Raw genomic sequence first — 16,095 nt, 5'->3', positions numbered from 1 at the left:
CTTTCTAGCTAGCTATCTTTGGCTTTATGTTAGTGACTGTGGATATTACAGTATTTTCTTTAAAAAAGGATAATAATCTTTGATAGCTGTGTTTTATATTTCATAGTTTTCTCTGGATTTTTAAGTGTTTAAATCAGCAGATCCTTCGGTATATTGTGATGACCAAAACATAAATCGCCTGCTTTGCAAGTGATGGGAGCCACAATTTCTTAGTCAAATTATTGGAGGTCTGCAGTGATTACCGGTGTAACATTTGTGAACAAGCTGACCATTGCAACTTTGTTTATTCAATCATTGTTTTCCCAAAAAGTAGCACTTTTCTCACAAAATGACATAGGATTCTGCAAAAAGCTTTTTCTTTTATAGAGGCTATTTCAGGATCAAAATGTGTTTTGCTTGCAATAATCAGAAAAACTTGCAAATTCCTGGAGGACTGAGTTTGAAAAAGAGAAGCTAACAAAACTATCATGCAAATAAATAACCAAGGAACTGTTCTAAAACTGTCACATCTGTGTTTTTATGTCCATCCTGACTTGACCTAAGCCTAAGGTCACCTAACCCTCAGGGCTAATAGACTCTTGTTTTATGTTTTTAATTTGCATGGATAGCTTGGAACATGCGCTTCCCCGTCTCACATTCCAGTTTAATGTGGCAAGGGTATTTTAAGCAAACCAGATTTTCTGCATTGCCATTTCTCAAGTTAACTATTTCCTTTGCCTTCTGTCTTTAGTCAATGTTGCTGCAGGCTTTTGTTACATTTAGGGCCAGTATATAGTGTTACACTGCAGAATATAGTGAAAGTCTTGCATGTATGACTGTATGAGGTTTTACAAAAGCCTCATTCTTATTTATTTTATAAATATAATTATTGGTTTTAAAATAATAACAGTGTTTTAATAAAGTAGACATCACACAGCTGTTAAGTGCACCCCCTGATCTTTGTATATGCTTCTGAGAAGCTTTGTACATACAAAACATGTTGTTTCAGTGAAAAGTGCAGCAAACATGCATTGTTTTCTTTCATAACATTAGTCATTACATAAGTTATAGTTTACAGAAAGAGACATATTTACAATCCATATATTACAATTCAAACATATAACGTTTTAAGTGTTCCAATATTACAAACAGATATATCAAACAAAAAGGTGTGTTTCACAAACAAGGTGCATTTCTCTGAGAAAATGATATTTTTATAAATTCTTCCCTTTTCCAGTAGTCCTGTAGTCCTGGGTGTAACAACCGCCCCATCCAATCATAGCACAGCGTAGTTATACGCCTCTCCATATCCCGCCTCCCGTAGGTACTTCTCGATATCCAGTGGTTCAGCCACTTTGAGAACTTTCCTCCCATTGGCTGATTTCTCTCTCCCGACTGAAGTGTTCTAATGAGCTCCGACGTTGACAGACGTTGTTCGGGGCGCCAATGGCTGCAGTTCTTTATGATGGAGTACCTACAAAATAGGGTAAAAGGTCATAACATTGTAACCTAAAAACCTTTATATATACAGTCTATGTTAAAAACCCAGCAAAAAATATCTATAGGCCTATGTATCTCTCCTTATATAAGAAACATAGTAAGATTGTTATGACAACATATTACTGGTGTGTCGCTCGCACTGCACCCAGTAACGTGTCGTCGTAGGCTGTTTGAAATAGTCAGCTCAGGGTTTATCGGTAAAGTTCAGTGCATGCACATGACATGCTAACGAGATATAACGTCTCCATTCAAATGTATTTAAATTGAATTTTCAAACGTGTTTTCTTTGTACGTTATAGGTGAGGAGGTTAAAGTAGCTAGCAGGCTAACTGGCTTGTTAGCTAACTTAAGCTAAGTTGATTTACAATCAGTGGCTAATTAATAACACCTGTTCATACCAATGCAATTCATTACAACAGTTATGCAGTTGATTCTATCTTGGCTAAATATATATGTTATATGTTCAGTTATTTTTGACATTTCGTTAATGTGTATATTTATTTATATTATGGTTGCAGTTCGCAGTTCAGGGCTACTTTATAATAATTGGTGTTGCTAATGTTTTTCAGTTCAAGTAACTTCTTCTATTCAATTATTACTCATATATTAAACTTGTCTCACTTGGGTTACCAGAAATACACCCAAAAAGTGTGAACAGTCCTCCAGATTGATAGATATTCTCTTGTGCAAATAAACCTCAAACGTGTACAATTCTTTGTGCACGCTTTTTTCAGAACATTTTTAACCAATTATCCTAATGCAAAGTGGTGGGGAAAACATTTCCCCAACGTCCGCAGTATAAATGACGCCTAGGTTGAAATGTAATACCAGCTTTTTAAATACAGTTTTTTATATTTAAAATTGACACCCAGAACACTATGAGCTCACTATATATAGAAAAAGTACATACAATTGTTTAAATATGTTATCAGCCTAAAGTGAGCGTTATAAATTCCCACCTTCTGTATTAGTTATTTAATTTAATATAGTCCCATTGAGATAGATAATATCTTCAAGCATAGGGAAAAAGACACCATAGTTTCAATTCAAAGTGAATATAAAACATTGTTAAGAAATTGGCTTTTTAATGTATTTGATTCTTTATTCAAAGGTCTTCAATGAAATGTATTAATTGGGTTTCAATATGAATGCATTTTTAAAGTCAGATGTAGTGCTTTAGGAATGTTGGAAATTCAGATCCATCAATTATTAACAGCATTGTGTGAGCTCTTGTGCCTTTGTGTTGAGCAATCGACATGCTTTATCTATCCGTAAAGGATATGCGGCTGATTAGTGCATAATTAGTGGGGTTTTTTGTGTGCAAAGTTGGTATCTTTCTTCTGTTTGTCTTACAGTGAGTTGGAGCAAGTGGTCGGCCGTTTGAGATGCTTTCCCCTTTGTAGATACTGCAGAAGTTCGGTTGCCCTGTATTCAGCAAACGGTGGGTCACCTGTGTAACAGAGAATTACAAATTAGATGAATGTCCTTTAGCTCTAGCACTAAATGTACTTTAAACTATAATGTTAGGAGTCATACAAGTTGAGGAAATGTTCATCTACATTTAAAACAAATGTGGGTTGTATAGTATAAAGTATTGGTCCATAATTAACTCACCCTTGTTGTATAAAAGACAATTCATATTAATTATATGCAGGTAATTATAATCTTCCAATTCCAACATTTGACTTAATATTATGCAGTCCTTATCTATGATTTATAAAGAAAACAATTATCTTGGTTTATCTAGAATTTAGACTCACCCAGTGTGACCATTTCGTAGAGCAGGATACCAAAGGACCATCTGTTGGAAAAAGGAATATAATCTTAGAAACAAGAAACGGTATTTAAGTTCAAATTTGCATAGCAATTAATACTTTTTGAAATCTCCTATGAGTTGCAAATATTTATGGTTAAGACATTGAAAGCAGACACATTGTAAAGTAAAATGTATTTTGCAACAGAAATGTTAATCAGATGATAAAAACACATTTGACCCAACCCGGTTTGAGTTTTCAACCAAAGGAATATAATATCTTTATTAATTGGCCACTCACACGTCACTGCTCTGACTGACAGCCTTTCCGCCCAGCACTTCAGGTGCCTGCCACTTCCTCATCTCAATGTCCCCGACTTCCCCCGGTGAAACGGCCTGTGTTCTCCTGCGGTAGGCCGAGCCAAATCCCCAGAGCTTTGCTGTCAGATCTCCACCAACCAGTACCCTGCGAGATCCCACGTTGCCATGGATGCAGCGCTGACCGTGCAGGTACTCCTAAAAGATGTTAAAGGTCCCATGTCATGGCCATTTCTACTGATCATAATTCCATTGTTGAGGTCTACTAGAATAGATTTACATTGTTACATTTTCCAAACTCACATTGGTTTCTCATACAGCATCTCTGTATAGTATTCACTCTCTGTCCTAAATGCTTTGTTGGAGCTCCTGCCCCCCCTCCCTATGAGCCCACTGTGCTCTGATGTGTGTTTATGTGTTACAATGGCGTTTGTTAGCAAACAGAAAATGACACCAGCAATGACAAACAGATGAGAATGCTGCGTGGGGTCTGGGTGCCGTGTTGGCGGGACGTTGCGGGGCTCGCTGCGAGGAGCGGACAGTGTGAGCTGGATTACTGGTGTTGTTTCCTGGCTGCTGTGTGGGGTCTGCGAGACAGCGAGACACAGCGAAACCCAGCCCGAACCCAGCCCGAGCACACACACACACACACACCCGCAGCCTGGCTGTGAGTCTGTGTGTGCACACACACACACACACACACCCGCAGCCACGGTCTCAGGCTGAGAAATCCGCGGAGCTGCAGCTGAGAAAAGATTGAGTGTGTATGTGTGAGGAAGTCCGCCGATTGGTCCAAACGTAACGGCTCCGCGCACGTAACGTAACTATACCCAATACGTCACTGTACCCAGGAAGAAAAAGAGAAATCTCCAACGAGGCGTTCTGGGGCAGCATAGACAGGTCTTTTCTGTGTTAGAGTTTTACTCGCTACAGGGTGTACTTTGAGGGTTTGTGACTCTGCAAACCGTTTACATGCAGAAAAAGCTACGTAACACACAAGGGGACGGGTAATAACCAGAAAAGCATGACATGGGACCTTTAAGATAAAGACAGTGTAAGAGGGATGCTGGAAACGTAGATTTTTGAAGGTCCTGACTGGAAAAGTAGCAACATCAGCACAAAAATACGATCTAAAAATCACCAGTTAAGTTAATCTGACAGTTTAAAAACATAACCTTAACCTATTGAGTGAAGATAGGGGTACTACTGAAGATTGGGTTCAGACATCAGGTGGAAACTGGAAGTCTTTAGTTTTGCCACCAAATAATAAGAAATTAGGATAGAGACGGATCAGATTGGTCTCACTGCTGATTCCTACAAATCCAGTATGTTGGTCTATGAAGCAGTGAGGCAGACAGAGAAAAGCAAGCAGCAGTTGAACCAACCAGGGCAGAGGCCACCTGTCCTGCCATGGTGAAGATCTTCTTCTCCGTCATTTCACATGAAGACTCTGAACCCGAGTTGCCCTTTAGTGAGAGAGTAGGCAGAGGAAGAAAGGGAAAACATGTAAATGTTAATTGTCTGTGTCCTTATGGTTCGATTTTGAGTCAGACTATCATACCTGTCTTTTATGTAATATTTCTTACCTTTTTTTCTATCTGTGTTCATGATGAGGTTAATAAGCATAATGGGCTTGTATTACAGTGTTTTTAGAATTAGGGTAACAAACTGTACCTGTCAATATCAAGTAACTATTTTTTTGGGGGGTGGGTAATGGATATTTTTTCCACTTTCCGTTAAACAGAAACCTCCCTTTGAAAATCTAAAGGGGCAGGAAGACAAAGTGTTCATCACCAGTCTCCAGTTTAATGGTGTGGTAATTAATAGGAGTATGTACCTGTTGTCGACATTTCCACAGGTACCCCAACAGGTCTCTGTGCTGCAGCTCCTCCACAACCATCATCTGGGGCGGCTGCACTGAGACTACACCCAGCAGCTCAGGTAGGAAGGGGTGAGGCCCGAGTCCTGACACGAAGGCAGCAAATCCCAAAAATTCCTGCTTTTCACGGCCGTTTGCTGTCTCTGAGAAACAGGTAAGAAAAGAGAGACTTAGTTGTCATCCATCTATTTACAGTGCAGCACAAAAAGAGGAACCAAATTGTGTTAATTGGTTCTGCAGCAAAACAAAGAATGAACATAAGGTGCCAATTACAAAATAATAACCAGGTACAGAACTAAATGCAGCAACCAAACAAACATCTAGCGCAATAACAAATAAGTAGTTAAAATACATAGTAATAAATTGACACATAAAAACAGTGTCTACTCTTTTTTTAAGTACAGGTAATGAAATACGTTAAACATATTTAAGTGATATTATAAACCGTTAAAGCAGTTTTGGGGTCCATGAGCATAATTATGTAGTAAGGTGCAAGTTAGATGAAGTGACATGCGTCTCTGTGTGTTTATTACTATAGAGAGTGGGGTGACGATGGGGGGGCATGGTTCATTGCTTGTGATGACAACCGTTAAACATGTAAACAGACTTACTTTTAATTTTAACCTGGGAAGTTTCATTGAAGACTAGTAGGCTACTCACAATTACTGTATTGCATATTTAGTTTACACCTCATAATGTCTTCAACTGTAAATGGTTAGTTCATTAGTTCATCATGATTTGTTGTGATTTAACATGGAAAGTAACTACATGTCCTTGAGTTTTTTTTTAACCTTGGTATCTCTGAATTTCTGAGGAATGACTGGAACAAATACATGATCTTGACTTCTTCAGCCGACATGCAGTCAGCAGTAGAGCCTATTTCTGAGGTTTGTCTCTTTCTACCTTTTAGCATCCTCAGGATGACATCTCTGTTGTCCTTGCGGGCTCTGTAGAGGATGTATGTGTTGTTAGATGTGACAGGGAAGGACGGTTGCAGCACAGTCATCTGGCTGAAGGCTCCTCTTTGCCTCTCTGTGGACATCGGGGGTACTGCAGCCAGAGTTGGCCTGACATTCTGTTGCACTTGTTGAACTGACATTGGCAGCTCTTCATGTTCCAGTGGGTTAATCCCCGGGGGTGCTATTGAGGGAGAGAGACATGCAGAGCAGAGCAGAATTATACATGGGAGTCTAGTTCTTGTGGAGTTACAGTGAAACCAAGTAAAATAAGAATGACGCAGAATCTTATGCATGATTGCTCACCATCAATGCCCTGTAGGTGATTTCTGTGGCTGTGCCTCTGTTTGTGCGATGCGCTGTGGTAGCGTGGAGCGGAAGTGGTCTTTGGCCGCTTCCTTTCAGGACAATACCTCAGGCAGCACACAGCCACTAAGCCCACCAGGGTTGTCAGGAGGAGCAGAGTAGGGACGATGATCACTGCCTGCAAATGCTCCCTTACAACTGAGAGAGAAATTGATGTTTAAATGTCAGGGAACAGGAGGAGGCCATTTCCTTTCAGACTTATAGTGCTGGGCTTCTTGTGTGCCCACTGACTTGGTCTGATTTGGTAGAATGTCCCACAGCAGGAATGTCCTAATTCATAGTTTCTTATATTAAAGTTAGGACAGCACTTAAGTCTTAAGTCCTCAATGCTCTTTTTTTATTTTGTGCGCCGATGTTTAAATGCAAACAATATTCAATTACACTGTGAGGTGGTTTGTGCAGGTTTGGTTTCAGTGTTCTGCTTAGGGTACTATGACGGGACCAATATGTTGCCTGTAAAAAATGTTGCACCCCCCCAAAGTGTTGACAGGATGTTCTATAAGAAAATGACATCATCCACCATTAACACCTCTGTTGACATGTTGATTTATAGCTAGATACAACTGTGATTTCACAAGGCACATCAGTATTTGAAAGAAACACCTTCATTTTTCATTTGTATTTCAAATATATGTTTATTGTATTTATTGGCTGAACATCTGTATCAGCCGATAGTCACTTTGTTGACTGCCACGGGCTCTCAGCAGAAAAGATGCTCTGATCTGACATCTTGCATGCAACACGGCTAGGATACAGTAGGTAGTTGCATAGCAAGCTAAACATGCCTTTTAAACATGTTACATTAAATTCATTTACTTTTTCTTGTCGAAGAATGCTATGTTAAAGATTGCTTCCTACATTTGTGCGATGGAATTTGTCATTCAAATATAGTCTAATGAAGTGCTGAATGAGTTTAAAACTGTTATTTTGTATATTATTGTAAATATAACAACACAAAATAAAGACATCGGTATCGTTAAAGGTAGGGTAGGTAAGAATGGAGAAACCAGCTCGAGTGCGCTAGAATTTGAAACTACGCAGCCGAAAGAAATCTGCCCCTTCCTTCAGACTTCCTTACAGAGCCCCTCCTCCAACACACACGAACGTGCACATGACCAATGAGGGCACGAGATAAGTTTGCGCACGAGATGGAAGGCTGACAGGCAAGTAGGCCATCCAGTTATTTTAGCCGGGCCGGGGCAGATGATTGGTCGTGCTTTTTACAGCACCACGGCTTCCACAGATGAATTTTATGTATTTATTGTCAAAGCATTTAATGTATTCATTGCTACCGGGATGTTAAGAGCGTTCCATGGAATATAACAAAAAGTGTTTCTGAAGTGAATTACCTACTCCACCTTTAAGTGCCCAAAGTCCTTAGTTTATTGCAAGGGTAAAAGCTATGCAACAAAAATAAGACAATTAACTTTAAAATTGAGTGATGAGAATCATTTAGATATACAGGTATGTCAATCATTTATCGATCAGTTTCCAGAAATTCTCCCTCTTCAGTTTTAGATGAATCACATATTTAGACACAGAGCTAGCTCTTTACTACGGTTTTATTTGAGTATTATTCTCTTTTTTTTTCTGTGATCGTGGAAATTGTGAGTCATCGTCATGCTTTTGCATTGCTGACTAGCTCTGCCTTACTTGGTTGATAATAACATCCTGCTGCATTGTTGCTGCATTACCAACAACTCAATAAGACTGCACTATCCAGTGGGACTGGCTCAGGTGGCTGAAGTGGCTCATTCATTGACATTCAGAGAATAAGACATTTAGATATTTCTCTTTTTATAACTCATTTTTTAATAACAATGCCTATCAGGAAATACATAAGTGTTTCCTGGTTACACAAGGTTAATTAGTATTGCATTATACTTCTTCACAGGACTTTTGTATGGCTTTTGTAGAAGGCATTTTGTATTGCTTTCATTTTGTTTGCCTTTCATGAAATCGTTTTCTATCTTTCATTTCGACCCTTCACTGACAACCTTTTAACACTATACAGTAGTAGAACAACACACCCTTATATTACATAAGAACATTGCGTTTTAGTCGTAGCAGGAGCCATTCAATCCATCATCCAACACTCCTGAATCCAGTGTTGTTCAAGAAGTATCTGGAATGTAAGCATCATGTTCTGGTTGTGCCACATTCTTATGGTGGCCAAGCATTTCTTGTCATTCTCATAAAAGACTGAAACTTGAAGACTCAATACTAGTCCAACATTGTAGTCTGTTTAGACTCAATATTAACAAAGACATGTGCCATTGCTATTCTATTTAAAAAATAAAAAGTTAATTCCTGTTAACACACAACTTAACAGACACCTCTTACTGTTGAAAGGTTATATAACGTAGTTGATTGTGTAATCTCAAAGCCTTCCCGACTCTGTCTGTGAGGCAGCTGTTTTACTCCAACTGATTGTGCAATCCCATATCACCTGGAACCCCTGTATTTCATGCAGCATTATCTAAAGGCTGGATGTTGCAACATCATTGTAGACGTCAGCAGACATTTTCATAGTTAAATAAATACAGAACTAATGAGACTCTTTATAGTTGTTAAATACCAATACATTGTCAGATTTGAAGAGTGCAATTTTGTGCTTTTTATTTTTTGTTTACCAGGACAAAACCTGCAACTGTGGTTTTCATCTCTACATGACCTCTGCAGATACATTCATCGTTCCTCTGATGTACTCAGTGTAATGCCAAATGGCTGTTGTTTACTTGAATGAAAATACAAAATAGCCAGAGAACTAAAAACGTCATATTATATAAATATATATGTTATTGGTGGAGCTAGTCAGTGTCATATATTTGCTTTAGTGTAGCAATGGTGGTCGCTGAGCATCGGCCATTATTTTGATCATGCCGGCACTACACAAAGGTAAGAGTTTGAGTATGTGATGGAGGCTGCCTGACACAAATGTATTGAAAGAAAAAAACAAATGGGGCTGTTCATTTGAAGTTGTGTATATGTAGTTAAACTACTCTTTTTAGTATTTGTGGTTCACTTCTCCCTAACACCGTGGATAACCCAAGCACAATACAAGACAATCAACTTGAATTGGCAAGATCAAAAGTTCTCCAGGTTAAGCAAGAGCAAATCCTCTAGATTTTGATTAATTCCCTAGCTGAAATGTAAGATTAGGAAAGCCACCCTGGCAGTTATTAAATTCAGCTTCAGGAAAATGGTTTGCTTTGAGGTAGATCTAGCTGCTAAATACTGGAATATGGGTGTGTCACAGGTTTGCAGAAAGGTGGAATAATTTAAAGAGGGCAAGATAATTGAAGAATAAGCAAGATGAGAAACACAAGACAAAGTGTAGGTGATGATGAGAGAGAGAGAGGTGAAGAGTGGCAGTCCTTACTACAGAGGTGGTCATCCGGTGCACACAGATTATCGGCCGTGGAGTTGAGTGACATGCTGGAGGGAAAAGAGGAACATATAAGATCAACATTACTATCAGTTTGAGGAAGAGATCAACATTACCTCTGCTCAGCAGCCTGCCTAAATCCTCTAAGCTCAGATACAGGAAGCAGCATCTGCCTCGAAGAACTCTATAAGAACTATATACAGCTGTAGCTGGTCAAAGTTGCTGGTTCAGATTTGAGCTTTGCTTAAGTGCTATCAGTAAAGTTCTGTAAACAGCATACGCCCAGGACTTTCTTTTTTTAATCTCTTCTTACATAACAAATATTAACAGTGAACTCTTTTTTTTATCTGGACTCTCACAGCAAATATCAAAAGCAGTGTTTGACAGCTTGTTTTCTATGTGTATAGTCAACCAGTTACACAGATAATAGAGGAGCAGAGATCAGCATTACCATCGCTCAGCACTGACCCAAAATCCATAAAAGCCTTGAAAGGATAACCTGGCATTAGGAAGCCCATTAAACTTCTCAAGTCACAAACATGATATACCAGCTTTATTTGATCTTAACGTTTCCCTAGAACTGTTAAAGTCTTGCATCAGGAGGGTTATTTTTACCACACAGTAAATTGTGATTTTGGGTTGAACATTTGCATAGTATTGACTACTCCTGGTCTAGGATCTTCTCTTTATTCTTGGTCCAATTCTAAAAAAGGCAGCAATGAGGCATTGGTCTAGTTACTACACAACTCTTCAGGTGACAGTCACCAGCTTAAAGGGATATAAGTTGTCCTGTATTCTCTCCGTTTGTTCTTGTGGAATAATGTGAATGATCAGTGCTAGCCAATAAACCAGCTACCTTGTGTTTTCAACTAGTATCACCATGGACTGAATTAGAGTATACAGTCGGAAGGGAATAATAAAACTGAAAGGCTCCTAATATAATTGCCGTTGTTGCTGGCCTGGTCAAAGTCTAGACACTTCTCTATCCAGGAAATCTTCTGATACTGTGCTCTTAGTGTTTTCATTTTTTTGTCAAGCAAATTGCCATGTGTTGAAAGGTGCAATAAAAATAAACATGCCTTGCCTTGCCTAGGTTTCACATCAATTATCCTTTAAAAGCAAACATTTTTCGTCATCTCCTTTGTGGGGCGTCACAAGTCAGTGAAAAAGCACAATAATACATAGACAATAAAGCAAACTAAGTGGCAGAACACAATATGCCTACGTTTTTTCAAACGCGCACCTTTACACGACAGCTCATAAATGATAAAGCACACAGCTGCTTCCAGTATGCCCTGGAAACCACTTTGTGCAAGTGAGGCACATTGTTTGTTTAACAAATGTTGACAATAGTGTGGTCTGTCAGCCTGGAATAACTTTCATGCCTGAGATTGATTTACAACAGTATCATGCCAACAGTAATGCTACAGGTATCTTAGTCCCGAACACAACCTGAAATCAACATATTCACACACCATGTACTTAAGAAGTCCTAGTACACAGTGCAACAGAAGTTAGGTCAAACGAACAGCTATTTAGCCTGTTAATTGTATAAATGTTATCAATGTTGGCACATATCAAAGGGATGGGCTGCATCAAGTAAGAACAAGAACCACAAAACAAATAAAGAAAAGGCTGCCTCCTCATTAAAACAGTTTGCTTTCTTAAAATGTTAGCTATTTAAGAACTATGTAATATAAAACAATTAGTACATAGGTGTTTGGAAATTAAACCATGTTGAAACCGTTTTTCTGCAAATGTATGACTTATAATGTTTTTATTTAACAGTGACTTCTTAAAGGTCAATGTTCCATTACCTAACAAACTTCAGGGTTATTGGTTTGCTAGCCTCTGTTGATATTGCTTTAAATGTAGTTTCTGTCAATTCAATACAACTAAGCACTAAATGTACATTTGCTCCTTACCTGACATATCTTTATGCTGGAAAAGGTTTATTGGAAATGTGTCTATGAGCAGCTTGTATGTTGTCACTCAAATAATGTTGAAGAAATGTTCTCATGCCTTCCTTGTCCTTCTCATTTTCATCTCAAACCACAGGCCGTTGTTGTGTTGTAAGGGTTCTACTGTATCATTAGAGTGAAGACACTTTACAGTACAGGTGTGTTCATGACCTCTTTGGTGTGTTAACAATGCAGCGTCATCCTCACCTCATCAGCTCATCAGAGCGTGGAAAGATCTTATTATAGAGTACGGTGTGCTCAAAAAACACAATCCCTTACGAGATCACACTGGCATGAAGTAGGCAATTTCTAAGGGATGACTTAAAGAGAATGGATGTCACTAAACCAGTTTGTCCACATTGTTCTCCCACATTCAGATGCGCCAATACCACTCCTGAAGGCTGGCCATGTCACCCACACACCCCACACCCACACCCACACACACACACACACACACACACACACACACACACACACCATGAGAGCAGACACTAAAAACCACATAGACATGTTTATCCACACAACTACAAAATGGGGGTCAAAACCCACTAAATGTATAAAGATGAACGTATGACTTAGGAAGTTAGAAAGTAGTACCATCTACTCACACATACAGTATGCCTTGATGTGTACATATTTACACATCAATGCGCACAAAATAATGCAACAGAATTGACACAAGCGCATATTGTGATACAAACTTTCATATTTTGTCCCAAGTTAGATTTGAGCTGGAAAAGTGAGTTTCAGTCACAATCACAGTATATCATTTGCCCAAATAGTTGTTTGTAACATTTGTTTCTCTTACCTGGCCAACCTTCTACGACTGTTCAGGTGTCTGTGTGCTCCTCCAAACCAAAACATGCAGTCTGCTGACCCTGTGTAGAGTTGTATTCAAGTCCATCCTCTCAGTTTTCATGTTATCATAGTTGGTGTGCAGTTTAGAGTGATATCCACAGGAAGACACATTTCTAGGGTAGATACTGTGAAAGTTAGTTTCTATTGCGCTGTCACCAGTCAGGTCTGTTTTCTGTCGCGTTTGTTTTCCTTTTCTCTCTCTGTGACTCTCTCTCTCTCAGGTTGGCCACACCCACCCCTCCAACACTTTTTATATGCGTCTCCTTATCAACTGCACACACCTTGCATTCAGTTTTATATTTGCTATGTGCACGATTGTCTGTCATAGTTGATGTGCGCCGAGTTTCCAGACATATGTCAATACATTTGTCAACTTGTTTATTACTACTGTAGGCAGAAAGGCAACATGATGTATTTTCTGACCCCCACCATGTGTTTACTTTAAATGGTCAAGGTAAAATATCAAAAAATAACTATATATATATATATATATATATATATATATATATATATATATATATATATATATATATATATATATATATATATATATAATAATATTATTATTATTATATTATAATAATAATAATAATACATGTTATTTATATAGCACTTTTCCTGGTGCTCAAAGCGTAATATAATACATCACTGAAGCAGTCTGAAGCGGTTTGAAACATTTCAGTAAGTGTTGGCTTTGCCCCATGGCCACTAAGAAGGAGTATTTCCCTAAAGTCAAAAAGCAAACATTTTAAGAAACCGCAAAACTGTTGTTAGACTTGTCAGCTTGCGTATATTGTCTTTTCTCAGTGTGGAAAAATGTAGACATTTTCACAGGGTCCAAAATAAGAGATATAAACATTGACGTTTATGTGCATCTACTCATATGAAAAATGCCTTTGTCCTTGCCTCAAAGAGGTTTGGTGACTTGTCGAGACATTCAAGATAAACGCTAGTAGATAAAATAAGATAAATGAGTATTTAAAGCTTCTATTGTATGGTAATGGTGCGATCATTTTTATTTACTGTGTTCATGCTGGCAAGATATAAAAGAAACGGACTCCGATGCTCTTATCACTTTTATTTGAGCCAAAGGCGTGACACTGGCTTGTGTGTATTACTGTATTTATCACGTGCTGCATCACCCTTCACCCTCTTCCCTTTGTAAAGTCAAGCTGCTGACACACCCAGACTCTGACATCACTTTGTCAGGTTTCAACATAGCCATTCTCTATCCATCCGGAACTAAAATGTTTCACAAGTTTAATGGACTCTCATTTACTGTTCTGTGTGTTTCCACAAATGTAATAGCCAGGGTTTGTTTGTTAGCCATTTGTCGTAAGTGCATGTTCATTTAGACAGACACTGATATTATGACTTTTACATTTATTAGGTTGAAAGCTTTTGCCTTTAATTCTGTTGGTTTGTACATGTTATAGCTATGATGATGTAGTTTGTTTTTGTGAAAGGACATTTGTTTTTGTTTTTTCACTTGCAAGCAGGATGTTAACTAAAAGGAAACAGAATAAAGACATGTTTACTGTCCCCAACCCATTTCAACACAGCAGAGCAGCCGGTAGGAGTTTATGTCTTTATGTCTTTATTAGGATCCATTAGCACTAGCATGAGCATTGGCTATTCTTCCTGGGGTCCTCACACACACAAAACATACATAAACATACATACAACAAAATTAAAACAAAACAAAACAGCTCTTAATTTCATGCAATTTACAGTACTGTATGAAGTGAAAACTAAAATGGTCATCCAATTATCGCCATCCTAAGGCCAAACAAAAGTAAACAACAAATAAGTGTACATAATAATATATGCATACATAGCCACAGACACAGTTCAAATGTACTTTATAAAACATAAATCATTTTTTAACAACCTTTTGAAATGTACTTGAGAATTTTCCTGAATGGTGTGGACCGGTAAAGAGTTCCAGCTGTATGGGCTCAGAACAGTCTCATAATACACACATGCACACAGAAGGATTCACACTTGTATTTCATGATCCACAAAAGGATTCACACTTGTGTTTTTCAATGCACACACAAATGTGTTCCGTTTCATATACATGTAAATAAAATCCAAATACAGAAAAAAGTTTTACATATGTATTTTTGATCCTCACATATTTGTTTTCCGTTTAAATCCCCTGAACCTACAAACACAAACCGCTTTCTGTGCATGGATCGCTCTGCATTCGTGTGTGGGTTTTTTGAGACTCCCCTGACGGTCACCCGATTCGTACTTGTAATTTTTTCTATCTATAGCCAATCAGATGTCTCCTCAATTCTAAGCCAATCACATGAGCGCGCCCCCACGAGGGTAGATTTCTTGCGTTCATGTCACTTCATATACGCATTTTGCGTAGTCCGGAGCTGGGTTTCCGCAGACAGAATTTAATTTTACCGGACAAATTTGAAACTTACCGGTCATGTTTCAATAATAATAATAATAAGAATTGTGTAGCAGCGTTTCCGTTAGGGAATTACCGGACTATGACCGGATAATAACACGGGAGTAAGGATCATCTCTTTTCCTCTCTCCCTCCCTCTCTCCTGACAGCCCGTCAGTTTCTCATGCAGCTCGCTAAAACTTCACTCGCGTTTATGTCCATATCGATCAGATCCACCTCTCCTGATCGGCCTTTATAGAGAGCACCGATCAAACTATTAAGAGTGAATATCGGCCGATAATGACCGGCGGGGCTCCCCCCGTTGACAGTTCACTGTCTAGCACTGGCTTCGTAGTGCACTGATCGATTAGGCTAAACTAACCTGTAGCTGCTCCCTCCACACTCACAACAACTTCATACAGACATAAATAAAGCAGCTGATCGCCATACAGGAAACACACATTTAAAACAGTTTTGCCTGCCGTTTTTGTGTACACAAGCATTCATTAATGGTTCGGAAAGTGGCACTGTACCTTAATAATATAAAGGCTTGTATTTGCGTGCATTTCCTGATCGGAAAGTGGCAATGTACTGAGAGTGGAGGTGTCCTGAGATTAGCGCCTGCAGGCAGGCTCCATGGACCTGTCAGCTCCGGACAGCGCAAAATGCGTACATGAAGCGCTACGTCATGAACGCAAGAAATCTACCCTTGTGGGGGCGCGCTCATGTGATT

The 16,095-nt window shown here is 38.8% G+C and overlaps 1 protein-coding gene across 1 annotated transcript; it reads right to left on the bottom strand.

The window, feature by feature from the left end:
* Positions 1 to 268: 268 nt before the first annotated feature.
* Positions 269 to 13,172, bottom strand: LOC117477869 (tyrosine-protein kinase STYK1-like). The gene is given in 11 exon segments (XM_034124649.1): positions 269 to 1,369; positions 1,372 to 1,453; positions 2,833 to 2,929; positions 3,240 to 3,280; positions 3,534 to 3,748; positions 4,936 to 5,016; positions 5,388 to 5,572; positions 6,333 to 6,569; positions 6,692 to 6,889; positions 10,134 to 10,189; positions 12,909 to 13,172. Coding segments are annotated over 11 exon segments (1,362 nt in total). The 5' UTR covers positions 12,965 to 13,172; the 3' UTR covers positions 269 to 1,255.
* Between the last annotated feature and the right edge of the window lie 2,923 nt (positions 13,173 to 16,095).

This window comes from Trematomus bernacchii, unplaced genomic scaffold (genome assembly GCF_902827165.1).
Source record: "Trematomus bernacchii unplaced genomic scaffold, fTreBer1.1, whole genome shotgun sequence".
NCBI classification, from domain to species: Eukaryota; Metazoa; Chordata; class Actinopteri; order Perciformes; family Nototheniidae; genus Trematomus; species Trematomus bernacchii.
This window is presented reverse-complemented; position numbering and strand designations above follow the sequence as displayed.